The 27,991-nt window shown below is 37.8% G+C and overlaps 1 protein-coding gene across 1 annotated transcript; it reads left to right on the top strand.

Annotated features, from left to right (window-relative positions):
• The first annotated feature begins 297 nt into the window (after positions 1-297).
• Positions 298-27,811, top strand: LOC135696733 (ankyrin repeat domain-containing protein 17). The gene is made up of 32 exons (XM_065216226.2): positions 298-622; positions 4,736-4,889; positions 5,877-6,029; positions 6,400-6,531; positions 6,936-7,103; positions 7,986-8,219; positions 8,894-8,988; positions 9,788-9,835; positions 10,582-10,703; positions 11,220-11,287; positions 11,720-11,821; positions 12,289-12,378; positions 13,205-13,314; positions 14,127-14,214; positions 14,683-14,810; positions 15,635-16,628; positions 16,875-17,084; positions 17,497-17,785; positions 18,252-18,357; positions 18,794-18,901; positions 19,011-19,248; positions 19,650-19,846; positions 20,469-20,775; positions 21,175-21,343; positions 21,788-22,045; positions 22,377-22,529; positions 23,149-24,236; positions 25,079-25,323; positions 25,904-25,975; positions 26,700-26,981; positions 27,127-27,175; positions 27,702-27,811. Exons 1-31 carry the CDS (start codon positions 458-460, stop codon positions 27,166-27,168), a joined length of 6,615 nt encoding a protein of 2,204 aa, XP_065072298.2. The 5' UTR covers positions 298-457; the 3' UTR covers positions 27,169-27,175; positions 27,702-27,811.
• Positions 27,812-27,991: the final 180 nt, after the last annotated feature.

Here is a 27,991-nt window from a genome sequence, read left to right as displayed (position 1 = left end):
CAAGTAATGGTTAGTCAGGTACAATGAGAAAGTAAATAGCATATAAAATTTATGGAGTACCCGTTAACAGTTGTAGCAATTCTAATGCTCTGTTTGGATTATCAAATATCCACTAAAGCTAGAAGTTAATCAAAGTTAACTTTAGCAAAAATTTTATTCATTTCCATGACCATCTTTCACTTACAGCGTAATATACTTTATTAGAGATTTGATAATTTGTGTTTACCTCCCTTGTAAAGGCTACGGTATTGGCCTGCGCAGCCCCGCGGCAACCCGCGCTAAAGCACAGAATTACCGATTCATTTTGTCTGTGGAAAGCGAAGCAGAAAGATGGAGGGTCATGGGCCTGAGATATTATTAACTCTTATGAAGACCCAAAACGGCATCGAAAGATAAATCAGGCTTGCTGTGTTATTAATAAATATTACTTGAGGTCGTATTTAATCGAATCGTGACGATGGATAACACAGAACAAGATGAAAAGCTGAGAAATAAGTTGGCATTGAGTCGCCTGAGCTCGCAACTCAGGAACATGGCGCAGATATCCGCTACTAGCCCGAGCATTTCGAGCTCATCTGAAGAAAGTGATGATCTAAGTGAAGATGAAGGAGAACATTCAGGGGTATTATTTGTGATTTGAATTATTTTTGATTTCATGATGCTATTTTATGCAGTTTTGCAAACTTTTATATGCATTTCTTAAGGTGGCTAGCCTAACCAGGCAGCCAGTCCTCCGTCACTCAGTGTCATGTGTTTGAGGAAGGTGTTGCTTGTTCTTAATGCCATGAACAATTTTTCAAACAGCCTTTTCCGTCAGCTTTAGATAAGAATGAAATGATTTAGTTGGGAAGCAATATAGGTTTATTCTAAAGTATTACCGTCGGGTCGTTCAAGTTAAGATTTTTTAAGTTGGCAGACAAACGAAGATTACAGAATTTGTCAAACGAACCGTGGGCCAAGAATGTTAAAAGCAATTCATTGTGTATACAGTTAATACTCGAAATCACTTAATGTTTCTAGTGAAAATTAAAAGAAGGTTGCTACGGATTATCATGATGGACATTTCTTAGGTTATTTTGTCTTTTTCTCGTGACTTTGGTAGCCCCGATTTATATCTGCTATCCACACTAGGCACCATTCTGCGTTGAAGGTGTTCTAAATTTTTCAGTCCAATTTTCCCGTAATGAAAATTATCAATCACGCAAGGAAGACCGCTTTGTATTGGTAAGCTGTGCTCAGTGTCCTTTCGTAATTATTCACAAGACTGCACCATTCAGTTGTTCAAAAATACGTTGTCGGGACCTGGTTTACACTCGTGGTCTTTGGGAATATGACATACAACAGTATTTTGCGACGCGTTTCTTCCAGACCTTTCTCTTATCCCTAAAACGTTCTGATATAATCGCCTCGTCAAAAAACCCAGCTTTTAAACAGAAATGTATTTTTCAAGAGCCAATAATTGACAGAATTTTCTTAGTAATTGACATTAACTCATTGATTAACAGAAGAGCTGCAGACATTTTTCAATAATACCTAATATTTTTAATAAGACTTCTAGAATGGAAACTGGTGTAAGTGCCAGCCCAGGTCCACCAATTGATGATGCAAGAGATATTATTTCTCCCCCCCTCACAATAGCACAATTTGTACCAATAAAATCTTAATGTATTAAAATATGAAGAGCTTGGCTACTTACAGATTGTGGGCAAAGACAGCAAGCTATGAAAGGAAATCTGCTTGATCAAGGGCAACTTCTCTTGCTTTTAAATGTTACTGGTTTAGCTGATTTCATAGTTGGCCTATCCACATGCTATATAATGATACTTAAATGCTACTCATAAAATGCCTTCATGATAACGTCATAGCTATGTTTCCATTATATTCAAGCTTTAAATGCAAAGTTATTTTCATCCAACACTCCTTAGAGTATAACGTCATATAATCACCAGAGGTATGCAGAAAATTTTCCACTTAGAAGGAAAATGGTATCAAAGAGTCTAAAAATCTGAACACTGTTAATGATTATTTATTTTGCAAAGAATGAAATATTTTGTTATTATTTTTTCCTAAGACTTGATTAGAGGCTGCATCAAAGTAGAGGCAGAGATTGAATTGCTTTGCTAATAATCCGTAGTCGAATATTTCCTAATTTATGGCCCCTCCACTCAGGGAAGTCAGAAACATTTCAGAGTTTGAAAGGTAAAAATAGGAATTGATATCATTTCTCAGAAAAAAAGGCACTTTTTCAAAAGTCTTAATGAATTCTAGAATGGTATTTCCTCTGTAAATTTATGGCATAAGCCTTGTAATTAATTCTCTTATAACGGGCATTTCAGGTGCTGTAGTGTTTTTGAAAGTTGATTGATTAAACAGGCCTTCCCAGGAAAGGCATGCGATCACACTTGCAGGCACTGGTACATGCCTCCCCACACCGAGGAGTGTGTTTAATAGCACGCCTATTTTTGAAATCGTTTGTTCGTTTTTTAACCAAAGCGCTGGAAACTAAACAGGTAACAAATCAATAAGAAATTGTTTTGTTTTTTATTTTGATGTGTTTTACCAGTCTTGTCCACTTTACTGGGTCAACTTAATCATTTTGAAGAGCTGTTGTGATGACACTTGAATGCAATCAAACACGTACCAAATGACCATAGCATCAGGGCTAGTAGTAGTCAGGACAGAACAAATTTTTTATCATAGACCTGCGTTAGCATGCACATGTTTCTAAAATACCTTTTTCGATTGGTTAATGAAGTTGATATATGATCTATTCTCATAAATTGGGTGTCTTCAGCAAGTAATGTAAAGGGGTCACAAAAGAGCTCGCCATATTCCAGAAATGGGGCAACAATGGCATTTTAAGGCTTTACTATTTAGGTCCATGACAATAAGAAATAGGTATCAAAAATTTGAAGCAAGTTGTGTGCGAAATATCAGATGGTCAGGCATCCATCATTCTAAGGAGCTGCTGTTTTTTTTGGAAGCCTTTGCTAATGGCCCCTTGCTGGAAAGCTCGCTTTCTGTGCACTATTCTTTTACGCCACTGATTTCAGTACCAGTTGCTACCACCAGCTATGTTAAAAATAAACGGAGTGACGCAACCCTAAACAACCCTCCCCAGAAGGGCTTGTGCAATATGGCATATTTGTCTGACGAGGATGTCCTGTTCTTCCACAAATTATTCAATGTTGTATCATTTTTAAATGAAAGGGGAAACATTTGAAAAACGGCATGTTGTGGCAAAGGCATGAAATTTTCAAGGGTTTTTGGGTCCAAAGATTTGGAATTCTTGTGCAAATAAAATAAAATCATCAAAAAATGCAAGTCAGTTGAAAGTTCTTATAAAAGATTGTTATTTCAAAAATCAATGCCCCTGTAACGCTTGCAGTCAATAACTTCCATAATGCAATCTTTTAGTCTTAGTTTTCATAATGCAATTGCTTCATGTTAGTGTTTATTAGTGTTCACACTATTGTCAGACTAACAGTAAAAAATGTATTATCATTATTATATTATCATTACACTTGGAAACAGAAAGATAGCGCTTTAGATTCAAAGAGAGAGAAATCTACAGTAGAATTGTTCTGTTTCAAGCGGTTGTACTGAAATGTTTTGTGCCGTTTTCAAGTCGTGCCATTTTCAAATCGCACCGCTCTCAGATCGTACGATTTTTAAAAGTATTTTCATATACCTTTTGATGAGACAAAATTGAAAGTTGGGGTCAAAATTTTAACTTTTTTTGAGGGTTTCATGAAGACTGCCACCATTGTTGGTGGCAAGAGGGATTGCCAGTAACTGCATCTAAAATACTTCCAGCATCAAATTTAGTAAAGATCTCTGGCAATATCCTTACCTTTCCTTTATCGTTTTGCCACCAAGGATTTAATTGCTAAAGTTGTGTGAGAACTGAAGAAATGACTTAAGAATGGGGTTCTAAGAAGGCTCAATATACTATGTAATTAAGCATTTGTAGAAATAGACAAAACACCAATAGCACTCCATCACACGCCTAAAACAGCTTAGGGGTGTATCATGTAAGTAATATCATGAAAAGTTAATTTTTATAATTTTTTTCTCAATACTCAGATCTTTAGTGTTTCATGGGTTAAATAAAAATAAATTGGGTAAAAAGCTTACATGGTTGAATCTAAAAGTGGTTTGAAAAAATATGAAGGAACTTTTTTCTTCTTTTAACTGCAAAGAATCGTAACTGGCAAGCCAGTAAATATTTGCAGAGAAATTTATTTGATTTAGTGAAAATTGTACTTAAAGTATTTTGACTAAACGGTTTTATTTTGTGTGTTTTTGAAAGTGATCACAGAACATGAGGACACAAATTGGATGGATCATAACCCCTTCTAATACCAAATAGTTTACTTGTAAATGAGTGAATATGATTTTTATCAGTAGATTTACTAGGCAGTGGTCAAGAAGATAAAACTTTCTGTTCCCCTCTGAGATAAAGTAATAAAAACTGTTTCTTTTAGATTTTTTAAAAAGTTATTCAATATTTGATTTAAAACTGACAAAGGTCTAGATCAACATAACTGACTAGCTACAAAACAAATTTGAGTTATCTTAAATATAATTTTCAAACTGGGTACAGCAAGTCTTGGACAAGAACACTTATCTAGTATTTGTTTCACTCATGAAATTTTCAATACAAAAGATATGAGATGTTATAGAGTAAATGTGTATGGAATTTTATTTTACCAATGGCAATTTTTCTATGCAGATTGATTGCTTGATATCTGGGAAAAAGCAAGACTTAGCATCAACCTGCCGACTGCTTTTGTCAGATGATGAAGAGATAAACAGAGATTTATCAAACCTAACCCTTGTTGCACCTGAAACACAGGCACGACTAGAAGCATTATTGGAAGTTGCAGGTATGCTGTTTGCAATATTTTTTAATACACTGTACTCTAACCCACAACTTATTTCACTGAGGTACACAAGCTTCTTTGTAAGTAGTAATAAAAATATGAATGTGATGCTTACATATCATGAGATAATAACCTTACAAGTTTTTATCATATCTCTAATTTTCTTGACTCTATTTAAAACATATGTCTTATCTATGATTTGCAGTGAAGGTAAGCTTATGATAAGCTGTTTTAGTCATGTGCTTCCTAACTCTCTAATGCCTACAGGTCAAGCAAATCAGTAAATCAGCTAAATGGCTAGTTTATTAGGTCATGAGCAAGTTATCAGGTTTTATTTGAATTTAGCTGTTAAAAATGAGATGTTTCAATTAAAATTTTTTATCAGCTTATATTCCATTCCCTTTGGCATATTTTGTTCTTTGAATATGCAAAACATAGAAGCTGATAATCTCTAAAGATGCTTATTATTCATTTGAAAATAATATTAAAACAGGTTATCACCTCCTTTTGGTGTATAGAACAGGATGGTTCTAATTTGCAGCTCCTAGTTTCACGCTTAATGAGATCACCAGGCTATTGTTTGATCCGTCATTATACACCAGGTGATGATCCTACTAAGTATTAAGCTTTGAGTTGAAACTTACAAACATCTTGCTCTTTACACCAAAGTGTGTACAGCTCTGTCTTTATGGCATCCACCCCATAATGACAGACCAGCAAACAATAATTTTAATTAAGTATGTAACTCTGTTCTTAGATACAGTTATCTATCAAGCAGCTAAAATTTTTTTGTTGCTTGTTGCTATAGGTCTTGGTTTGAACTCTTTCTTTATTGTTTCATTTAAGCTTCATCTATGGTCAGTTACGCTTTAATCTCCAGACACATCACACTGCTTGCAACAGAAACATTCCAGTTTGCTGTAGCACTCTAATTTGAAAGAATTACATCTAGCAATATTTTATGACATCTTTTTTTTCTTTTCCCCCAAGGTGTTGCTGCAGATGGGAAAGCGTTCACCGACCCAGAGGTTCTAAGGAGGCTAACATCATCTGTAAGCAGTGCTCTGGATGAAGCTGCTGCTGCCCTTACAAGAATGCGATCACAGGCTGGAGTTCCAGCTCCTAATCACATCCATGATCAAGGTAGGACTTTTAAGCTTCCCTTTGCTCAAGAACTGTTTATTTCCTTGTCTTTTATCAGTTTTTCTAACGAGTTGCTTCGTTTGTGTCTTACTTTGTGAAGCCATTCTTATCAATTGGAGTTTTGATTTTTCAAATACTATATAAGGATCTATGTTTTTGTCGATTTTGATTAAATTTCTTATATCAGGGAAGATTGTCTTTAAAAGCCGTATCTATTTGGCTAAAATGCGGGGAATTCATTTCGGTTCAGTTTCTTTCTAATCTAGATGCGAGTAATACACTGTTGTAAATGCCCTAATTATTGTATGTTGGACTTAACCTCACTACACTATCTTAACAGCAGACTATAACCTAGTATATTGTACATCAGGTACAAGAAGTTTAGTTGAAGCATGTATCGAAGGAGACATTGCCGCCGTTCGCAAGTTACTTGATGAAGGAAGAAGTGTCCATGAACCAACCGATGAAGGAGAAAGTTTGCTGTCGCTAGCTTGCTCTGCAGGTATGTATAGGCTGGGCCAAAGTATATTGCTTTAGAGATTTCTTCAGAGGTTATCTAGAAGTCAATTTGTTGGTATTTGATGTGTAGGTGTTTTAGCAAATACAGTTCTGTCAAGTCTTGAATTACCATAGCCCTTGAACAGATACCTGTGTTATCTACGAACTAGGCTTATATTTTTTATAGTTATCTTTTTTGTTAGAATGATATAATCTTTTAGTAAAGTTTTTGCTAATTGCATGAAACTGCGGCTTCCTTAATTGATTTAGTTTGTTCTTCTCCAGTTACCATTCAGAAGAACTGAATCCCAGTTTAGGTTGGTTCTGTTTGGCTTTTCTCATGAATCAAGATGGTCTTTTCTCTTTATATGGTCAATAAATCTAATTGTTACTTTTATATCTTTGTAGGCTATTTTGAGTTGGTTCAAGTTCTTTTGGCAATGAACGCAAATGTTGAGGACCGAGGGAGTAAAGGAGATTGCACGCCCCTAATGGAGGCTGCTAGTGGTGGATTTGGTGATATTGTGCGGTTGCTGTTGCAAAATCACGCTAACATCAATGCACAGTCTTCTTCAGGTGAGTTTATAAAAGCTGATAAGTGAAAGAAATTTTAAGATTTTTTTATGTTGTATTTACAAAAAGAGGGAAAATGGCCAGACTATGGTCCTGAACTAATAGGTTTGATAGTTTGCACCAATTTCCCTGTTCCAGGCCAATTTTGGCTTAATGGAATATTTCTGCTATCAACGTCCAGAAATCTCAAATTTGAAAGGGCTTGTACTATATGTCTACTACCCTTCACATGTTTTGGCTTGTCTTTCAACAAAGGTGTTCAGGGTTGAAGATCTTGGTTTACTCTGAATTGGAGACAACTGTATCCTTGAAAACACCTATCTGGACCGTTGTCATTCTAATGCATTTTCTGAAACTTCTTTCTTTACCATAACTCTTAGTAGCTCTAAAAATGACTATTTTGTACAGTGTTGGTAGTGTGTACTTAGATAATTGCTGCCAGAGACAAGAGCAAGATAGTAGTGACAAGAAGAACAATATAGTATATTGCTTTGGGTTTGTTTATATATCTGAGCTTGCACAGGTTTTCCGGTAGACACTTGATCTTTGGATAAAAAACTCATTAGAAGCAGTAATGTTACCTCATTTTGTCTAGTAAACCTTAAACCAATGGTGTACCTAAGTTTGACGTCATCAATAATCAATTTGTAGAACTTCTTAATTTTGACCACATAATCTGAAAGAACAGCAAAAAATAGGTCTCGACAAGCAAAATCAGTTAGATATGGCCATAAAATGATTCAAAATTCGCTATTTTGAGATATATGGTAAAAGTTCAAAGTTTTAAAAATATATTTTTGTGACATCGGTACTCTTCTGCCGCATGTGAAAAAACTAGAGTTATTGTAAAGCCCTTTTGTAAAGCTTCTCCTGATTTCTTGGTAGGAAACACAGCTCTACACTATGCATCTTGTGGTGGATACGAGGATGTCGTCAGTGTACTTTTGGATAACTCAGCTGATCTCGAACACCAAAACGAGAATGGCCATACACCGCTCATGGAGGCTGCCAGTGGCGGCCATATCGGAGTCGCAAAATTGTTGCTGGACAAAGGGGCTGGTATAAACACCCACTCGAGCGATTTCAAGGAAAGCGCCTTAACGCTAGCCGCGTATAAAGGTATGGTTGTGATTTTCAAAATCTTATTTAGTCTTCCAACCAGAAATTTCCATGATTCCAACCATAGGAATGATTCCAGCTTATTATGGCCTTTAAATAGCGAATTTCACCAAATTTTGTCATTTATTGGGTAAAATTATAAACTCTTCGTGTTAGTAATGTAATTTTGTGGTGATCGTGGTGACCACTGTTACGTCATTGACAAGGATGTCACATCAAATCGGGCATTGTTGTTACTTTCAATAGCTGTTTGCAATTGAATTCAATTACGATGAATTTCGTCAAATTTAAAATTGGCCAATACCTCTCCTGGATTTGCTAAACGCACTACACAGAGGTTCTTAAGTCCAGTTGGCAATCCTCGCCTAACAAACGGCTTCGTCACACACTACTGAGAAACGAACTCAATGAAGATTCCTTTTTACTTGTGTAAAGTTCGATGTAGTATAGACAGAGCTGACAGAGCTTAAACGTGGTCACTTGATTAGCGCACACATAATCAAATTGAGCGTACACATAACGCAAAAATATAGACCCTCTCTGTTATTCTTGCACGCACTGGAGTGCCAAAGTTGGATATGAAGTTCCAAGCTTGTAGATCTTTATTTCTCTTTATCACGGTTTTCTGCTTGCTCCAACGCCAGTCACAAATGCGTAAAATTTAATTTTCTCAGGTCATGTGGACATGGTTCGATTTCTGCTTGAGCGGGGAGCTGATCAGGAGCACAAGACTGACGAAATGCACACAGCTTTAATGGAAGCATCGATGGTACGTCATGAAGGGGTTTTATGCACAGCGGGGTGATGGGCGACATAGGACCTTGGAAAAAGCAGAAGAAGTTTTTTATATTTACATAAAATTTTTACAAAGCATACACAAATTTACCAGACATTACCACGGGGAGCATGGGAATATATAGCAACCCTGTGGTAATTTACATTCAACATATAAAACTAAATTAACTACAATTTAAAGATGCAAAAAGAACGAAAAGAAGAAATAGAAACTATTTCTAGAAAGAGGAGAGGAGTGGGGAAATATGTTGTTTGTATCACCAACTTATTCAAAACGTTTAGAGGCCTGAATATATTTTAGCGTTGCAGCGAGAATTTTCGAATTTGATTCGAGTGGTAATTCTTTATGGCCATAGAGGATGATTTTTAGCAGATCTTCTTTTGAAAGATTTATCACACCATAAGGCAACAATATCGCATTTACACTGTTGAGGAGATCATAGCTATCTACGTTATAATTATGTAAGAAGAAGTTGATTTAAGTCGCAAAAGCTAGCAGTGTTTTTAGATTGATAGAAGTTTCAATAAGGGACCTTGTCTAAAACATTGGTAAACAAGGGCAAAGGTCTGAAGTCGCCCCTGAAGTAAGCTAACATTAGGCTGTGGTCATACAGCAATTGAAAAAAGGATTTTGACTATTTAGAAAGTAACACTTTTCCCATCATACTTTTGCAAGTATCAATGTCAGAGGCAAGGTTGTAGAAGTTTTTAGCACCCTGGATCTTTTTATCAGCAGCATATGAAAACTGAATTTTGTTTTGTCACGTTTGTAGGACGGTCATGTGGAAGTTGCAAAGTTACTCTTGGAGCATGGTGCACAGGTATACCTATTTTTGTACCTCATTTAAACACACTTTGACGGGCACCTCCAAGAAATGGACACCCCCCAGTACCGCACTCCTCCATGTAACAGACGTCTCTTTGTACCAAGCACTCCTTCTAACGAACTTTTCCTCCAAGAAATTCGAACAAATAATTTTGTGCCATAGTTTTTAGGCGGCCGAAGCTTTGTAGAATTCACTTCCAGGCACCTCTCTACAACTGACGTGAACTTATCATGTCCTTAGCATCGAAGTTCCACATAATAGTTTTAATTTACTTTCATCTCGTGAAAAATATTGCTTTTGATTCATCTTGGTAGTACTTTCTTCTATTTTGAAATGGCTGCTGGATGATTCTATTTATGTTAGCACAAACCTTACATCCCCTTTCTCAAATCGTTTCATTTGTATCCTTACTGGGCCATTAGAAGTTGTTTACTAAAGGCAAATGGTCCAGCTTTATTCAATACCCATATTGCCTTATGCCATGTCAGGGTAATCATATTCAGCAGCTGATTTTGTTTACAAAAATTTGAAGTTGCACCCATTCTTAAATGTTTTGAAGCTGTTTTGATAGCCGGTCCATGAAATCCCAGCTCTGGAAACATTGTCCTAAGAATAAGCATAGAGTTCGGAGCCATTGCGCCCTATCTCAACTATTGATCAATCTTTATGTGAAAACTTAAGAATTAGAGCTCTAGATTGATAACTTTTCCTTGTATTTTGATTCATTGTCTGCTCCGCAGGTAAACATGCCAGCTGACAGCTTCGAATCACCGTTGACTCTTGCTGCTTGCGGTAGTCATGTCGACCTAGCGCATTTGTTGATTCAACATGGAGCAAATCTCGAAGAAGTCAATGATGAAGGGTAATCAAGTTTATTGTGTTTGCAAAGGTTATCCCCTTTGTTTCAATGAGATACCGATGTTCCACAAATTTTAGCAGAGTAAAGAAACAGGGAAAGCTGAAAATTTGTGCATTTTTTTAACCAGTATTGCTGAGATCCTGAAAAGTGGCAGCCTGCGCGGCTGTTGACTCTGAAAAAAGTCTGAACAAGAACATTTCAGTAACTACACCTTTGCCACACGCCACGCCCTTCTCATCGTTTTGGCTTGTTAGCCGTAGAACGGAGGAGCACTTAACTCTAATTATACTATGCTGTTTGGTGACATAAATTTGTTGATCTTACTACTGAAATGTATATTGAGATTATTCGAATTTCCTAAGCGCCCCTTGCCCGTTCTAGCACATGTATTGTTTTCCTTGCTATTGTCTTTTTACTCCAACAATAGGTACACCCCACTGATGGAAGCTGCAAGCGCCCCTTGCCCGTTCTAGCACATGTATTATTTTCCTTGCTATTGTCTTTTTACTCCAACAATAGGTACACCCCACTGATGGAAGCTGCAAGAGAGGGATACTTGCCAATGGTTGCTCTGCTTCTCGAGCATGGTAAGTGATTTTTCCACCTTAATAAGAAGGTGAACCCTTAAAAAGAAGGTGAACCCTTAAAAAGAAGGTGAACCCTTAAAAAGAAGGTGAACCCTTAAAATAGAAAGACTGAAAGCTGCTCTAAAAGGGAACCTGGAACAAAGAAGCCATTAGATTGCAAAAAAAACTAGCAAGATTTCTCTACAAATATTTACAAGAAAAGCTTATAGAAATAACAGAATGTATCGTTTTTAATTGTTTTTTAATGCATGTGTCTCTCGAAATGTTCGAAGCTCATTATTGCTCAAAAATGGCCTATCCTATAGGCTTCTTTTTAGAATAACCAACGAAATTAAATGCCCACTGCTGTTTGCATACTAGATTTGAGAAAAGTCATTCATTGTTTACCTGGTATTCAATGTGCCTTATAGCTTTTATACATATTTCTTGCAGCTTGCAACATTAATGCACAAACAGAAGAGACTCAAGAAACTGCCTTGACACTTGCTTGTTGTGGAGGCTTCAAGGAAGTCGTGTCATTTCTACTCGAAGCAGGTTTGTACCTTTTCTGTGGTCTAAATAACATCACATTTTATAAAATTGAAATACGTTGTCTTTGCTACAATCTTTGATTTTTCTATCACCGTCTGCGTTTTTTCTTTTTTAATTCTTCTTGTTATCATTTCGGAAAGTTTTCAAAGCAAATGTCGCTACAAACTGCTCTCAAATTGAAGAGGCCTTCGAAGGGAGATATAACAAAAGTAAAAGTTCAGGGAAAGTGGCAATAGCTAAGGCGTCTGTTAAGATATTTTCCGGAAAGGGTTCTTATCCTATCCTAGAAAATATTTAGTTGTTCGAACTTAGAAACAGTGTGGAAATGTCCCCAAATTTTGACAAATTTTTAAATCAACTTTGTTTCGAAGAGAACAAGAAAGATGATAGCTATGCATACTGCTTCTCAAATGATGCATTGATATCCATAAAATGTCACACGTCATTAATATATGAATTTGTTTTGGTAGGTGCCGATATTGAGCTTGGTGCCTCTACTCCTTTGATGGAAGCAGCGACAGAAGGACATGTTGATCTGGTCAAATTTCTCTTAGAAAAAGGTGCTCTTTCCCTTTTTGAGTTTGTCCATAATTTGACATGTGCCCGTTCACTTTTCCTGCATAATGTGTGGACAGTAATATCCTTTGCATTGTACCTGCCCTAGACACACTAATATTTTTAAAGCTATCAACATAGATTTATTACTGCTAGGGACACCAAGATTGTAAGCGAGAAACTGCGAACACTATCAACGTACAAATATATCCGCTACGATGAAAATGTTATCCTTCTTTTTGTCACTGTTGTTACTGTTCAAACTTTTGCAGTCAAGTCTGTTAATACCTAGATCATTTCTGACCCTTACTAAAATGAATGCAGTCAATCATCAACAATTGTTCTTCACACAAATCCAGTATATTGCATTTGCTCAACAAGAACTAGGTTCAACCTGTTTCTGGTTGGTTGACATGTCTTTGTCAATAGTAACTTTGATAGATTTAGGCCCCAAACTTAGAAATTTCCGACAAGGCAACGTAGGTAATTTTACATACCTATGTAAGCTTTTATTCTGTCTCATCTCTATTCGTTTTCAATATCCAAACTGTCACATTTCCTTTTTAGGCTCCATTAAATCAGGCTGCTGGGCAATTAGTTCGAAACCCTCTTTTGAGTAGTTATCTACTAGGCGTAGAAGGAGACTGGGTTTTGTTGCTTGATAAACATAGCCACCCAGTAGCCAAAAACGCGGCCAAAGAGACAAGCAGCAACGAATTTTTTAGTATCACAACAATCGTTATTGTTTCCTATAAAGGCTAATTTTCCAGCATCTAACGCCATTGCTCCAACAGGAAGCGGTTTTGACTTGTATATCACTTTTATCTGCAGGTGCGAAAGTTGATGCTGCCACTGCCACTGGAGACACTGCTTTGACCTATGCCTGCGAGAACGGGCACACCGGTGTTGCTGAAGTCCTGTTGGACTATGGAGCTGAACTGGTAAGTGCGCTGTTACAATTTTGAACCAGGGGGCAAGGATGAACTGGGGGTCATGATCCAAATGTTTATCCACAATTGTGGCGATTATGATCCTCGTTCATTTCAACAGGGCAGCCCTGTAGCAAAACCACAAGCCTCACCCTAGAAGAACCTCAAGATTTTGTTAACAGTTTTAGCCTTCTAGGCCTTTTTTTCATCTGAATTGAGTCTACTGGATCAAACTATTAAGGGGGACTAGGCTCCCTAAGATCTTGATACCCTGGTTTTTACGCCGACGTTGTGTATTATGACATTTTGGTCTTTGGTTCCCAAGTCCAAAAAGTTCTTCTTCGGCCCTCCAGCTCGAAGTTGACGTGCAAAGAAGGAGGGAACTATTTATGATGAAGTGTCAGATATTCTAAGTTGATTTAATTTCACCGAATCCTGAATTTACTTGCAATGCTATGCTAGAAATAGGAATACAACCGAGAAAGAGCAGAACTTTTCTTTGTGTTTTAAATAATTTAGGGTAGATTGATCTTAGGGTAGCATTCAGCCATCGTGTCAATTTGTCAGTTTGTGATTAACAGTCTTTTCATCTCAGTATTCATGTCTGCATGACAGTAAACATTAGTTTTCATACTTCGATACAAAACTATTTTAGAATAAATTTATTTGCCTTACACAACCCTTTCATTGAATAAAAGGGCTGTTTTGCAGTACCCTGGATTGTCAACTCCTGACCCAATGTTGCATTCTTTTTGTCTGCTTTTGTGCATAAATTTATCCATGAAAGTAGCAATATATGTTGGGTAAACGAAATTATTTTTTAGGAACACGAATCCGAAGGTGGGAGGACCCCACTGATGAAAGCAGCTAGAGCTGGCTACAAAGAAACTGTCGAATTTTTGATCAGAAAAGGTTTAAATTCATAATTTTTATTTTTATTTTCTATGAAATATAAAATATTGTTTAAAGAATTAGTCGTAAAATGTGAAATTTTTTGTTATGATTTTGAAATTTTTAAGAGAAACAGCTTTTTGGCGGTGCAGGATGTAAAAATAGTTTTGAATAAAACAGACTTTTACAGACATAAAAAGCTTTTCGTCTGCCACTCTTCCAACTCATCAAGACAACAGATGAAATGATGTTATTGGTTTTTTGAAAGCCGATCATTTTTCAATGAATTAATTTGTTGAGCATATTTTATCAACTGCGGTGAACAGTAAAATCTAAGTTAACGAAAACTATTCAGTACCGACAAACAAAGGACAGAAAAAGCCAGACACGTTGAAAGATTACCGACTCTCTGTAAACTGGTGAGTTTTTCCTCTTCCCGGCTGCCTTATCCTGGTACTACATTATTTAATATTTTGCTCCTCTACGCAGGCGCTAACGTGAATGGAGTTACGTCAGCTAAGGACCACAGCGTCCTTTCACTAGCATGTGCTGGCGGCCACACTGAGGTTGTTCAGTTGCTGCTTGCCTATGGAGCTGACCCTTGCCAAAAATTGAAGGTAATCATTGATTAGTGATATATGATCAGATATTCACGATTACTTTTAGCAATGCTAGGATGTCGTTAATCATTGTAATCGTTAATCACTCTACTTTCTAGTTACTGATTAGAAATAGACGGCTTGAATTCTTTTTTTGAAACCACCCATTTCACTTAATTATAACCCTCCTTCTTTTCTTTGCCTATGCAGTGTAAGAAATAAACATATTGAGACTGACATGACCATAGAAAATGCGTACCTATAATCGAATGTTTGTGTGAAAAGAGTCTCCTTGAGCTGTATTCCTCGTTCTACCTTGTTTTTAGCACCTGCGGATACCATTATTTGTACAGTCACCCATTTGATATATTACACCCGACCCCGTATGTAATGAGCTCCAATGCTATTAGGCACCAGAGTGTAGAGTTTAAAGGTTCTGAATAATCGTCACTTTTAGTTAGAAATCACGAATCGCTTGTAATCCTTGTAATAATTCTTGCCCTGCATTCCTGGGTAATCTTTTTAAATCATACTCAATCACTATGAAAAATCAGAACACAGGAATCAAAGTATCATCGATCTTTAGGAGTTTTTGCCGGTTGCAAGTGAATTTCATTTAAATGGTTTTATCTTGACTTCAGGGGAACATTGATGCATATTTCATCAGATATTTAGCTATATGCCACTATCTGAAACTACTGTTTACCTGTCTGTCATAAGGTGCTCGATATTGTTTTTGCAGAGCTGTACACGCTGTACAAGTGTATATACCACCATGGATATCTTTTATCTGATAGAATTTTCTCCATTATTTAGGCTAAATTAATTTCTGTCTGTTGCAGGACAATTCCAGCATGCTAATTGAAGCTGCAAAGGGCGGCCACACTGGTGTTGCTTTGCTCCTTATGGAAACGCCTTTGCGATTAAATCTGATAGATAGCCCATTACAATCCGGCTTCAATACCCCTGTTGGCTCTCCTAACGAAAGCACTATAGCCATGCACCAATTACCGTCATGTCAACATCAAAAGCATCAGCAGCGATTACAGTATCAAGAGTGTGGCCACGACTGCAAGCATCTACCCCCGGTCAAAGACTGCTTCCCTCATACGTGCAACCTAGGTGCTAATTGCGCCATGATGAGTCCTCCCCCCTCAGTTGTACAGCCAAGCTCGATTAATAACCACCCTTTTGCTGGTATCCCAACGTCCTTTGCGGGCCAACAATTCGTCGGCATGGATGCCTCTGTGGGCAGTGTCTCTTCTGGCTCTGAATTCATTGTGCCTAACATTCCTGTTTCCCTGCCTTCATCACCCTTACCGCTTACCAACTTAACACCGGCTGATCTGCAATCCTTAGCGCAAGCACTCTCCTTTTCTGCATCAGTCAGCTCTCTAAACAACGCTGATGCGGTCGTTTCCACTTCGGCAACTGTAGCTGAAAACCTCGGCATAGCAGCGACTGTCAACTTCCCAGTGATCGACCCTAGTGTGGCCAGCATGCTGTCATCGTCTGAAATCCCTATCGGTTTAACGCAACATCTATCATCTGCAATGCCGAACACGGCTGGTGCAACTACGTCTGGCCGCCCTGTGACCTCAACAGGTGTCCAAACTGAGGATGCTATTTCGATGATACACAGGTTGACCGACAGTGTTCAGCATCTAAGTGCCTTGCAAAACTTCGCAGCGTCGCACAATTTAGAACTTGTGAACCTTGGAGAAATCGCAATTCCTTCCTCACCATTTCAGACAAATGTTGGTCAAGAAGACGGTGTGTTAGTAGCGGAGCCAGCAAGGCCATTACATGACACGCTGGCAACAATGACAAGAGAAGGTAGGGACACATACACCCGTGGTATTTACTCTATTCTCTTGTAAACCTGCACTAAATAAAGCTGTATACTCAGATACAGAGCTGTGTATTTCAAAATAAAGCAGTATGTCAGGGTAGATACTTGCTAAATGATAACATATCTGGTGGATATTTTAAAGTAGATCCTCCAATGTAGTTAATCTACAACATTTTCATATTGTTGTGTATCATATTGTCATAAAATTATGTTTCTGATTTCTGTTTTAGACCCAGTTGGCGAATGCAGTCCACCACCTCAAGTGCAGGCGCTGTCTCACTCGCCCGTTTCACCCCCGTTACCTCCACCTGTTTTCTTGAACCAGCAGACAGAAAGTAACCATGATACAGCGCTTACAATTGCATGTGCAGGGGGTCATGACGATTTAGTCCAGCTTTTGATCGCTAAAGGCAGTGACATTGAACACCGAGACAAGAAAGGTATTGACAAGAGCCTTGTATTCTTTAGTTCTATGCTTGTTATTTTCGTTGTCTAGCCAAAAAAGAGTTAGTGAACTGGTAGCAAAAAGTGCTGTCACTGTGATTTTGTTAGGACCTGTCAGTTGCGTTGCATCCGCATTGGCGGAGCCAGTTTTGACAAGAAGTCCCTTACTTTTAATCTGTATTTTCAGGCTTATTCATTAGAAATATATTGATCAGTAACAGACGCCAGAGTCTTTTTAGCATTTACTTTTTTCTTTGTAAGTTGAACTGCGTTTCCCAAAAAACCTTGAAATTTTGCTGTAGTCAAGCTTGTGGCTATATTCCAATTGTAAGTCTTTAAGCAGACATTACAGTTTGCCAGATCACGAGGAAAAGTCATCTCAATTGCATTCTCCCATTCCTTTCCTAGGCTGTACTCCGCTGATATTAGCTGCCACTGCAGGTCATGCAAGCACGTGTCGAATCCTACTTGACAGTGGAAGTGACATTGAAGCCCAATCTGATCGAACAAAGGATACTGCTTTGTCGTTAGCCTGCTCAAGCGGCCGCCAGGAAGTTGTTGACCTTCTCCTCGAACGGGAAGCCATTTACGAGCACCGAAACGTTTCTGACTACACCCCACTCAGCCTTGCTGCGTCCGGAGGTTATGTTGGCATCATCAAAGTTTTGTTGCAAAAAGGTGCCGAAATCAACTCAAGGTAGGTTTTTGTTGAGCTCAACTTATCATAGTTTTCATGGGGTAAAGGGGCTATCACCAATGTAACCCCAGTATCCTGATTCACCACATCCGTCATATTTGCAAATTTTTTGTTTTAACTGATCATAAGCCTCTAGTTTTATCGTTTTAACGTTAATTAATGTTTTAGCGACATTTCTCTGCCAATAATCGATCTAGATACGAACTCTCAGTGTTATAATGCGGTTTCATGGTTTGGAGGTTTTTTTTATTGAATTTCATACTAACTCAACTTTTTTCAATCATATTTACATTTTCAAAGGTTACATGGTGGTGAAAAAACAAAAAACACTGTTTTGAAAATAGCACGAGAATACCCTTCCTAGACCTCTTTTTTGAACAGTTTTTAAATCCATTTTAAGTACTAAAGAAGAAGGTTATACTTGCGAATGTTTTTATTCTACTGTTTCAATTTTGTATTTTCTTAGAACCGGAAGTAAACTTGGGATTTCTCCACTAATGCTTGCTGCAATGAACGGTCACGTGGCAGCCGTCAAGCTTCTTCTCGATATGGGCAGTGATGTCAATGCACAGGTGCGTCTTTGTGTGATGCAGTTCTCCCTCTGTCATACTACACTGTTTGGTAGTAATTATAATAACAGCTGTACCAACGAATACAACTGAAAGTGTTTCTTTGAATAATTTACCACAGATAATAGTCTACTGTGTGTGAAAACATAAAACATTCTGGTCTTACGAGATGAATATGCAAGTATGTACGCTACCACGTGGGTGAATGGGGTTGGTCCTTGCTGCTCAATTACGTCATTGAATTCTTATTGTAATTTTGCCAAGGTACCTTGGATCAACGTTGCCTCTCAAATCCATCACATATAACTTTGATCTTTGTTGTATTATAATATAACCTAAAATGAAATTTGATCTGCAAATTGGTTGTTAGAAATAACAAACACATTATCAACATCCCCTAACTGTTTTTTTGTTTTCACTGTTGGCGTTTTCTTTGCAGATCGAAACGAATCGCAACACCGCGCTGACATTGGCGTGTTTTCAAGGAAGACATGAAGTAGTGGCACTTTTACTCGATCGCAATGCCAACGTAGAGCATCGGGCAAAGGTATATTTCTCTCTGAATCTCTGTTCACCTGCAGACTGTTGTATTCTTTTCAAATGAATATGCTTCATATTAATATCTTTTCCTAATCCGTTGTTGAATTGTATTCCAGACTGGTTTAACGCCGCTAATGGAAGCTGCATCGGGTGGCTATGTCGAGGTTGGCTCTGTGTTGATCGGGCGTGGAGCAGACATAAATGCACCGCCTGTGCCATCGTCACGTGACACCGCGCTAACCATCGCAGCTGACAAGGGGCATTACAAGTTTGTTGAACTTCTGTTGGTGAATAGAGCATTTGTTGATGTGAAAAGTAAGAAGGGTTGTTCACCTCCGTGGCTAGCTGCAAATGGTGAGTATAACTTTGACTCTTCGTCTGCAAACAGGAATCTGCCAACAAAGTCTGTAATGAATTTATTTGCAGTATTTTATTTCACATTTTTATCATTGATACAAGGTTAAAGATTGTAGGAGGCTATTTAAAGATTAATTTCACCCTTCTAATTAAATGAGATTCTTTTGTCTGTATTGCTTATTTGAACACATAAATGTATCATTGACGAAAGTTTTCGAAGGCTTGCAAACCACAATTTACAATTGACACAATTAAAAAGATCATCTTTCAAGTTTTTAAAATGTTTGGTTCTTGTTCTGTTATAATTATACTCCGAGAACAAGTTGCTTGAAAGATAACCCCCATATAGTTAATGTTTTTACACGGAGAACATCTACAGGTCTTTCTGTCTAACGCAGGTGGCCATTTGGAGGTGTTGCAGCTACTCGCCAAGAAAGGTGCAGATTTGGACAGTCAGGACAACCGTGGCATTTCCTGCTTAATGGCAGCGTTTCGGAAGGGTCATGTCAAGGTCGTTAAATGGCTTGTTAAACACGCAAAGCAGTTCCCAGCCGATTCTGATTGTAAGAGATTTATGCAGACTGTTTCTGACAAGGTTGGATTTTCACTGATGTATATATTAGACTGAATATAATTCAAACTGAATCAAGTAACAAGTCGTAAAACTGGTTTGTCGTTTTATCCTTGTTGATACAAGTTGATTCATGGCTAGTTTAAAACTGCCCCTTTTCGTTTGTACGTATCGCAGAGTCCAGAAAAGCCAGTACTCACAGATGACTCCTAAACAAATAGTACAATCTAGGCCTGGTTTGATTTTGTAGCTACAGTTATTATGATTAACTTTCCTAGAATCGTTAGTAGCTTGACCGCCACTTTTTCACGACACTAAAATGTTAATCTCAGAAGCAAAATAGAACACACGTGTTATGGAGTTTTCTTGCAAAACCATACTGTGAGAGGCAATTGAGTGGCCAAAAACCTCGGTTCTAAAACAGTATTATTGATTATATTCCTATCGTTATATTTATTATAAATGTATAGTTCTTTTATAGTTTGAGGGGTGTTTTATGGTTTAATTATTCATAGTTATGCAATCATTTTGAATTTGTATATTTTAGTACGTAATTATAAACTTCTTTTTTATTGTAAACGGGAGACCTGCTTGTTCTTTTTCTAACTGTGAATGAATTTCCAGCCTTTGTTGTTTTTCTTTCCAGGACTTGTTGAAGAAATTACAAGAATGTATGGACATTATTATAAGCGCTAAGGACAGGCAAGCTGCGGAGGCGAATAAGTACGCCTCGATATTGTTGGAAGAAATCGACCATGAAAAGGAACGAGAGGAGAGGCGGAAAGTAGCATTGGCGAAAAAGAGAGACAAGAAGAAAATGAAGAAGAGAAAGAAAGCAGGGTTGGAAGATCAGGGCAATGATCATGTGAACATCGATGAAAACCACGATTTGATTAATGATGAATTTAGAGAAGATATAGCCAAAGAGGAAAAGGAGACAATCGAGCAAAATGGTGTGTTTTGTCATTACTTGTTAATGAAATTAAAGCAGAAATATTTGTGGGATTAATGTCGTTGTCTCTCTGAAATTATTTAAAAGTATCCCTTGCCCTTACAACGCCAATCTGGTTTATACATCCGCTTTTTTGTTCTAGCCAATCCTGTTTGTGCGTTTGTAGGAAAAATTTTGGGAGGATTTTTAATATTAGGTCTTTATGTTATAAGGATGATACCTGTTTCTTTCATATACTGTTATCGAGAATCTTTCCCAGCCATTTTTGCGATGAATTTCCCGCTTCACCGTAGGTCATAAGACACCGTAGGTCATAAGATCGTAAACATTTTGTTATTTAGTGTAAAATTGCCTTATTTTTGAGCTCTTTTTTAAGGAATTATAATGATTTCAATTTCAGAGGAAAAACCAGCAAGAGAAGAAGTTAAGTCTAAAGACAGTCCTAAGAAAGAGAAGTTGGGACGATCAAGAGTCAAGGAATCGCAAAACGAGAACCAAAAACTTACATCGCAAGATTATTTGAATTCCGTTGTTATTACCTCGGCTATATCTGCTGTTACCAGCACTAGGTAAACACCGCACCAAGCCTTTTTTAGCATGTTACCTTTTCTTGTTACATTGGGTTGATTTTCTGTGATATGTTTAGAAGAGACGATACCGCTATTATACTACCATAAACGTTTCAAGGGGTTAGGATGAAGACATAGCTACTGAATATTAGGGCTATTGTGCTAATATGGGTGAGAACGTGGTAAATGATGCGAGTTTTACCCAATCCTTGATTTTCTTTGCGTTTTTTTCAGCTTGACCACAAGAGTCTAGCTCTCTAAATCAACACTTCATTTCGTATCTTCGTACAGAAGTAGGCCATAAAATTTTGCAGAGATTGTAACAAGAGAGAGCGGTTAAGGCAACCCTTTTCTTTACTGTTCGGAACCGAACATCCTGTTTGCATTTCAAAATATAAAAACTACCAATACTGCGGTAGTATAACATGATTTTTTTACTCGCAGGCCTCTTGAAACCCTGATTGCGTCAACAGTGGCCGAAATCACCAAGGCTGTCGCAACATCTATCATGTCCAGTTTCAAAGCTACCAGGCCGGCAGATTCTCGCTCCATTAGTTCAGAGGTGGCTGCTACGATGGCGACCGCTGCGGCCCAGTGTGCTATTGTCTCCTTCTCCACCACTGGGGGGAGCTTTAGCTCTGGAAATACAAGTCCTAAAAAGAATAAACGGATAGAGGATGGATGGAAGGAAGTTACAAGAAGGTTTGTTGTGTTTGGTTTGTCATAGAAATGTTAAGTAAAGGCATGGCATGTTTCAGTGGACATGATGTTATCCATAAGCTTCTTTAAAATAGAGGAAAGTACTTTTACAATGAAAAACTGATTTTCATTGATTAGCGATGGCCCTGGTTTGAGCAACAGAAGAATTTACAACTCTCGATGATATAGGCCGCCATTGTATTTTTGCGTCTTTTGCCCTATTGAGTCATGGCTCTGCGAACTCCGAGATGGTCTATCGAAACTAGGCTCTAAAGCAGATAAAGCTAAGCATTAGGAGAAATCTTTTTAAAAACTTTATTTGATATTGTTTTAGGTCGAAGAAGATTCAAATTCCAGCGTCATTGATTAGCCGAGTGATTGGCAGAGGGGGTTGCAATGTGAACTCTATTCGAGAGTCTACTGGAGCGCATATTGACATCGACACAAACAGAAAAAAGCCAAATGGTGATTGCATGGTCACAATCAAGTAAGTGGTTCTGAAGAATACTCATCGTTGACTAGTCTAGGAGTCTGGGAGACTGTGACGACATACTTTTTCCAAGTACAAGGGGGTTTTTCATAGGAAGAATTATTTACATTGGTTTAGCCCTGCCCCTTCCTCCGTCCCTTCCTCCATCCCTTCCTCCGCCCCTTCCTCCACCCCTTCCTCCGCCCCTTCCTCCGTCCCTTCCTTTGCCCCTTTATCCGCCTCTTTCTCCGCCCCTTCCTCTGCCCCTTCCTCTGCCCCTTCCTCCGCCCCTTCCTCCGCTCCTTCCTCCGCTCCTTCCTCCGCCCCTTCTCACCCTGATAAGCAATAGCATGCTGGCCTTTGGTGCAGGATTATAATTCAAAGTATAGTATAGTACAAGTTACCGAAATACCCTGTTTTCTTACAGGAATTCATCAATGCTATATAGAAAGCTAATCTAATGTACAAGGTCTTATTGAATCACTATCTGGTAACATTTTCACTGTTTAGGGAAATAACTAAAAGACTTAAAGGCATTTTGTATGTCAAAAGTGAATTTCTCTGTAAATTTATTAATGAAAAATTTTTATTCTCGTTATACTTTCCTTTTATATGATTTGACTATTTCATTCAAAAGGGGTTCTCAATTGGCAACCAAGCAAGCTTACAACTATATAGACGCACTCATCAAAAACCCAGAAAGAGACGTCAGTGAGATACTTCCAGCCAGGACGAGAAAATTTGAAACATGTTCGATTAATCACATCCAAAAGCTATCTCCTCCAGCTTGCACCTTGAACTCGACCCCAACAAAAAACACAGCCTCAGTTACACCACTGAAGTCATCTCCCCTGTCTACGACCTACCAGCAGTCAACAAAACCGTCTACCGGTCCTGTTGTTACTTCCACAATTACAGTGAAATCGATCAACAGAAGCGCAACCCAGAGTATGCATAAACTGCCGCCAAGAATGGCAATGGCGATCATGACAACGGCGAGTACCACAAAAACAGAATCACCCGGATGGGCGGCCGTTTCCGCCATACCGTCGTCCCCACCTCAAAATATACCCTGCAAGAGAAACCTCAATCTCCAATCAACTGCCTCAGAATTCAAACCACCAACACCCGGTAAAACAACAAGCATCGCTAAGCCATCGAATGTTACGTCATCGAAAACTCTTCCTAGACCAATCGGCAGTAACCGTCCTCCCAAAACTATCGTTACCAAGGAAACAACCCAAACAACCCAAAGCACGAAAACAACCCCGAGTCCAAGCACCCAGCGAGTCACACATGCAAGCAGTAACCACTCTTTGTCGTCGCAACCGAGCTCTTCGTTAAACAGCTTTTTCTCCCAAGTCGCCACACAGGTACGAAGCCCAATGATTTGGAACGAGCCGGATTTGAATAATGATTTAGATGACGTCATCACAACTACTGGGATGTCACAAGGCTCTTTGCCAGTTGCAATCAAGTCCCAGCCCGTGAAAAGTACCCAGTCGACAATTATTTCGCAGAGTCTCGCTTCAACAACAGCCATCGCACAAGCAACCTCGCCGACGCCTTCCTTGTCACCATCCCCCTCAGATTCTGCATCCCCTTCGCCAGGTTCTACGAATGAAGACAGACCGCATCTCAATCCTATTGGCACAGAGCGAGCTCATAAGCGTGGTGCACCAAGTACTATTCCGAGTCTACACAGAGTTTCTGCCTTTCAGCAAGGTACGATTAATGTATCATAGTTCGATGCCATTTATATATAATGAAACCCACCTTTAAGTGGAGAGTTATGAGGTCAGTGGAGGTGTCCACAATGCTTGGGAGGTGTCTATTCTTTAGGGGTTGCTTACTTTGATATATAATGAATCGATGCCATTTATATATAATGAAACCCACCTTTAAGTGGAGAGTTATGAGGTCAGTGGAGGTGTCCACAATTCTTTGGAGGTGTCTATTCTTTAGGGGTTGCTTACTTTGACTGCAGAAGGAGATGTTTGAAGAATTTCTTGTTCACTGTTTGGAGACTTGATGTGCTCGATGTGTTTCATTGTTATTTTCTGGGGAGGTCCTGATGGCATTCCCTTTTGACCTTCATCTATGACCATTCTTTTTTCTCTATGGTATTTCAGTAGTTGGTTTAAGACTTTTCTGGATCTGACTGAAAAGTGGAACGTCTTGAAAAAACTTGTTGAAATACTGCTGAAAGTGAAAAGTCGTTTGAAATGTTTTATCTCAATCAGTTATAAAATCAACAAAATAGGTTATATTTGAGATATGGCCAATGAAAGATTTGAAGTTTTTAGCGCATTGGTTTTCTTTTGGCTTGGTTCATAAAATTTTGAATAGAGACCAAATTACAGAGGTTTGATTTGGGAAAATCATGTGCTCTTGTTGCCATATCTCAGCCAATTTGTAATACCTTTAACTGATTTTGCAGATTTAGAGGTATTTCATGATGCACTATTGAGTTAATTGGTCTCACCCTGCTTAAAAGCTTTATTTGGTTTTTTGATTGATTTTTGCTTCTTTCAATCAAATACGATTCAAAAATTATCTTTTTGTAGACGCTGACACTAACAACGTTTGGGGTTTTGGCTTCAAAAGTCCAGTTCCCTCGTCCGGTGGATGGTCGGTACCTGTTTCTCAGCATAACTCTGATTGGTCAAAATCGAACAGCGTAACTGGGGGAAGCAACCAATCATCGCCAACAAATGAAGCTGAAGATGACGTCATTGATATTGGACAAAATGACAATCTACAGTCAGTCTTAGAAAGACTAGCTCTTTCGGATTTTCTGTCGAACTTTCAGGTTCGTTTTATAGCTTCTTGTTACTTCATTAATTTTTTCAGACCAAACAAGAAAAGACCTCAACAAATTACAGTGGACTCTGGTTATGGTCATCCCAAATTTCTGTTTGAAAATTATTTATCGCTGCAAATGATTTTAAGTTGAATAGTTTTGTATATTTGGGACTAAATTCTTTGTGGCTGTAAATGGTAGTGTGACTTCAATGCGGAGTGCCTATAACCAGAGTCGACTGCATGAGAATTGAAAACATTTCCTCGGTTTTCCTTGCGACATTTGGTCCTATCTAGGTGAAGGCTAGCCAGTGCAGAAAGTTATTAGTTGAAATTCTTTTGCAATTGCAAGCGCAGAGTCATATCAAATGCTATTTATGTTGTTACCACTGCAGGATAGTTTTTCAATAGAAAGTGCAAGCGAACTAGAAGGTGCAATAGAAAGCTTTTTAGGCAAAATCTCAAAGTAACTTATTAGTTTCTTATTAGCAACATAGGCTGGAATTAGTTTCTTGATTTTGTCGGTTTCTTTAGACTGAGAACCGTTTCATTCAAGTAATCAAATTTGTGAAATATTTTTGCTTTTGCAGAAAAATGAAATCGATTTGGAAGCGTTGATGATAATGAGTGAGCAGGATTACGCCGACATCGGATTGCCTTCGGTAATTAGAAAGTCGTTATCTTATATTTTTAGTACTGAAGTTTTTAACTTTTGGTTTGGTTTTGTTTGTGCTGTCTTGATTGGAACTTAATTGTTTGAAAACAAACGCTTGTTCCTTGAGGCTGTTTCTTTCAAGCTGTCCTTTTTTGTAGTTTCCCACTAATTTTTGATTTAGGGTAAGGGTTTTATTCTAAACATTCAACTTGAATAGCGATAAAACCAATATTTCCTATGTTTTCTTAGCCTACTATGTTCAACTGAAGAAGAATCTTCAAATGTAGTCCAAAGTTTCGATTCAAATTACCTTTGATTAACCTACGGTGTAAAATAAAATTTCTGCCCAGGCTCTCTGTCTAGATTTGTAGCACACTGTCTAGATTTGTAGCACAACTTCCATTTGTGTTCGTTTCTTTAGTTTCAGATTTGGTATTCACTCACTTTGTTCTTCTCTAATACATTATTCATTTTTATCCATTCGTGTAAAGTGTTACCAAAAATTTCTCAAGGCATTTTAAGAGAGAAGAAGAGGGCTTATACAGAGAAGGAGAGAGCTGATAACAACGTTAGGTGCACTTCTGTGGGGGCAGATGTTTCCATTCAAAGAATTTAACTGGTCTTATCACGGTTAGATGCATGCTCGTATTCCCACTTTTTCAGGGCAGGACTGACTGAACCCCCATCGCTCCCTTAGTTTCCATTCAACGAATTCACTTTGCTTCTTCTAGGACGCACGTAAGAAGCTGATGAAAAGTACACAGAAGTTTATCAACCGAAATATGAATGAGGCAAACAAGACGAAAGCAGGTTTAAACCCAGTCGTTGCACCGATGAGCAACGCGTTTGTGTCGTCAAATAACGTTGAAATCGTACATTCACATCCCCCACATCTCTGGCACGCACCACCCCTGATGACAAATGGCATGGTACCGAACAGACATACGAAAGGCATGGTTCACATTGGCCCAGCGCACAACGTTGAATTCCCGATTCATCCGCCCCAAATGATGGTAAAATACTCTCTACAATTTTACTTTTTACCACAACAAATGACTGATTAAGGGTTAAAAGTTTCCGTTAATTAAGTTCTACAACCTGTGCCTACGTTTTTCAATTGTCGTAGCGGTATCTAGTGACAATTTTTATGTGTTTTAGCAAGCTCCACCATGGCGCCCTTGGAGTAGGACAGACCAATAACTATAAGGTGAGCTTTATATTAAATTGTGTTATATTATGCTTTATTATTTTCTATTATGTTTATATCATATTATGTTTATATCATATTAGGTTTATATTATATAAGGTTTATATTATATAAGGTTTATATTATATTATATTATATTATATTATATTATATTATATTATATTATATTATATTATATTATATTATATTATATTATATTATATTATATTATATTATATTATATTATATTATATTATATTATATTATATTATATTATATTATTTTAAATGTATTGTATTTTATTGAATTGAATTGTATTTTATTGAATTGAATTGCATTGTATGGTATTGTATTGTATTGTATTGTATTGTATTGTATTGTATTGTATTGTATCGTGAAACATCCTGTCTAACCATCGTTATTTACAGCACTGTATTATGTAATGCTTTGTTAAAGTTAATTCAACTATTTTGTCTTGAAATTTGCCTGCTTTCTTGCCTTCGATTTGCCCAGTTAATTAATTTAATCCTTTCCCTGTTCGTTTCAGGTCAAGAAGAATGAAAGTTAATCGCTTTGTTTGCTTTGTTGGAATGAACTTTGATCGATTGAAAATGTTTCGCGTTTTTTTCGAAAATTTATGATAAGTTAAAAAATTAATATGTTGCTTTTTCTTGTCTTATTCGCTTAAAATATTGATCCAAACCTTGTACAGGAGGAAGGAAATTAAAGAAAAGATAATCTGATTTGTATTCTTTGATTTTTTGTAAGCAAGAATCGCTTTTTGGTTTTAAAGAACGTTGAACTATGCATCTGTAAGTGTGCACGCATTTGATTCCA

This window comes from Rhopilema esculentum, chromosome 17, assembly GCF_057945365.1.
Source record: "Rhopilema esculentum isolate cy_ngs chromosome 17, ASM5794536v1, whole genome shotgun sequence".
NCBI lineage: Eukaryota > Metazoa > Cnidaria > Scyphozoa > Rhizostomeae > Rhizostomatidae > Rhopilema > Rhopilema esculentum.
The sequence above is the reverse complement of the archived record's forward strand: the minus strand, read 5'-3'. Positions and strand labels throughout refer to the sequence as shown.

Excerpts from the sequence above, each read along its gene's own strand:
- LOC135696733 (XM_065216226.2), top strand. The coding sequence starts at position 458 with ATGGATAACACAGAACAAGATGAAAAGCTGAGAAATAAGTTGGCATTG. Across the intron at positions 6,532-6,935 it reads GTCGCTAGCTTGCTCTGCAG|GCTATTTTGAGTTGGTTCAA; the intron begins GTATGTATAGGC and ends ATATCTTTGTAG. Across the intron at positions 19,847-20,468 it reads TGCAGACTGTTTCTGACAAG|GACTTGTTGAAGAAATTACA; the intron begins GTTGGATTTTCA and ends TTTTCTTTCCAG.